Source organism: Pygoscelis adeliae, unplaced genomic scaffold (assembly GCF_000699105.1).
Source record: "Pygoscelis adeliae isolate BGI_AS28 unplaced genomic scaffold, ASM69910v1 Scaffold21, whole genome shotgun sequence".
NCBI classification, from domain to species: Eukaryota; Metazoa; Chordata; class Aves; order Sphenisciformes; family Spheniscidae; genus Pygoscelis; species Pygoscelis adeliae.
This window is the reverse complement of record NW_008824243.1, coordinates 5,200,563-5,202,894: the sequence shown is the minus strand read 5'-3', so window position 1 is coordinate 5,202,894 and position 2,332 is coordinate 5,200,563. Positions and strand designations below refer to the sequence as shown.

The 2,332-nt window shown below is 38.9% G+C and overlaps 1 protein-coding gene across 1 annotated transcript in view; it reads left to right on the top strand.

The window, feature by feature from the left end:
- SPATA18 (spermatogenesis associated 18) overlaps positions 1–2,332 on the top strand; it is a 21,665-nt gene that overhangs the window by 16,192 nt on the left and 3,141 nt on the right. The window contains exons 7-8 of the mRNA XM_009335215.1: positions 530–688; positions 1,241–1,416. Coding sequence (XP_009333490.1) covers positions 530–688; positions 1,241–1,416 — 335 coding nt within the window. The remainder of the gene's footprint in view (positions 1–529; positions 689–1,240; positions 1,417–2,332) is intronic.

Here is a 2,332-nt window from a genome sequence, read left to right as displayed (position 1 = left end):
TTGCAGCCTATCAGTACTTCAAGGGGGCTTATAAGAAAGATGGCGGCAAACTGTTGAGCAGGGCCTGTTGTGACAGGACAAGGGGGAATGGCTTTAAACTAAAGGGGGGTAGATTTAGGCTAGGTACAAGGAAGAAATTTTTTACACTGAGGGTGGTGAAACACTGGCACAGGTTGCCCAGAGAGGTGGTGGATGCCGCATCCCTGGAGCATGGGAATGGAAACATTCAAGGTCAGGCTGGACGGGGCTCTGAGCAACCTGATCTAGTTGAAGATGTCCCTGCCCATGGCAGGGGGGTTGGACTGGATGACCTTTAGATGTCCTTTCCAACCCAAACTATTCTATGATTCTATGATTCTAATCAGAGAAGTCCTCCCAGATGAGTACTCTTCTTAACTTTCACTTTTACAGCAGCGTTTTATATTCCTCCTTACAATGATGATACTAGGTTAAGTTCATCCTCTCAGATAATTGATAAAAAATTAATCTCAGTCTCCTGGATTTAACTAGACGTTCTTTATGTTTGCAGGAGTCTTTTCATGCAGCAAAGATGGCCTACAGGCAGTTTAAAATACGTGTAAGAGAGACTCTGTCTCTAGGTCACTCGGGGCCTGAGTCACTTGAAGACACTGTCCTGGATTATATAGTTCGCCATGAGGATCTGTATGATGTTCAAGCCAGTGTTAATGTAAGTCAAGGGTGGTGGGGAAGTGACGTGTTGATCTATTTAGTAGCTAATAAATTCAGAGTGTGTAAACGAGAAATGCACTGTAACCTGAAGAAGGAAAAAAGTTTATTGCATGGATTTTATGTCTTGTAGCAGTTTATTTTCCAAAATAATATTGTGGTATGGCCCAGTAATCACTTGTTTTATTTGCCTGTGACTAGAATATCTCTGTCTGCCAGAATAATATTTTGGCAAGATACAGTATAACTGCCTTAATCAAATAAACGTAAGCTAAATTTCATATTTTTCTTAAGTTCTGTGCTCTACTGAAAAACTGCATCTCCCTCCTAAGATTGATGTCAATGATGTAGCTCATATTTTATTTCTAAAATAACAGCACAGTCTTTCTGAAGCTAATATTTTCTGGAATAGCCTAAGACAATATTGCTGGGAGCTTCTTATACTGATTCTTAAATGTAGAAAGCTGAGAGGCATATTTAGGAGGGATTTCCATACTTGCCCGTGAATAAAAGTGTTAGTGAGCTCAAATTACTCAATTGTGTTTATTTTCAGGAAGTAATTCGCTCCATGAACATCAACCCAAAGATTTCATTTCCACCAGAAATTGATTTCATTGTGATCAGCACTTTGATTCGAGAGTTGTGCCGTGTGGCTTTTTCAATGCAGACACTCATTCCTCCTCTTGATATTGCCTTTGGTACTGATGGAGAACTTTTCAGTGAGACCAAGTAAGAACTCTCTATTTTCAGTCAGATTCGTACTATTAAAAAAAATTCATCAGGTTGTATAGTCTACTTCTTTCCTAATTAATACAAAGGTTTAAGATTGATACTGAACATTAATTTGGGACAAATATTCCTGGTCTGTAGTGAATTTGGTATGTCCTTAAGGTTTATGATGGTATATAAATGCCAGGATGTAGACCAGTGTTGACAGGTTTTTTAATGAACAGCAGAGCAATTTTCTGGATAAACTTCAGTCTTTAGAGCATATTTAATTTATCGTTTAAGAAAAAAATTATCATTAGCTTTTCTTTCCTTGTTTAGTCTCTATCTGCCTTCAGTGTTTATAAAATGTATACATCGTTGTTCCTCCTTTCTGGCCCATTTTGTAAAAGTTGTGTTTACTGAGATCTGGCAGTTGGTACCTGGTACTGGGATCACCAACACATGTGCTGTGACCTCCGGGCAGTAGCTGCTGTACAACATACGGATCTTAATACACTCCCATCTCTTCTGGTTTAGAGCTGAGCAAAAAGAAAAATGCCTTTTAAAAATGGGAATTTTGTTTAAAAAATGCACACCATAACATAGTTTTTCTTTTTTCCATAGTGTCAGGGCTGGCTGCTTTGTTAGCTGGCAGAGACTGTAGGGTACTTCCATGCCTTCAAGAAAACTAATAGGATTGATAACTCCAAAAAAATTGCTCTCAAAAGCAAGAAAAGCCACACCAATAAGGAGGTTTCTAATAATAATTAGAAATAGAATGGAACCCAGGTGGGGAAGCGCTTGAGAAGCCAAGGAGAGAAATAGAGAAGATAAAAGTAGCCCTTCAACAGGAGAGTGCAAAGTCATACGTGACTACTTAATGATCCTGTCCAAATACTGGGCAGTTAGCTCTTTGATACCCAAAGCTATTGGCTAA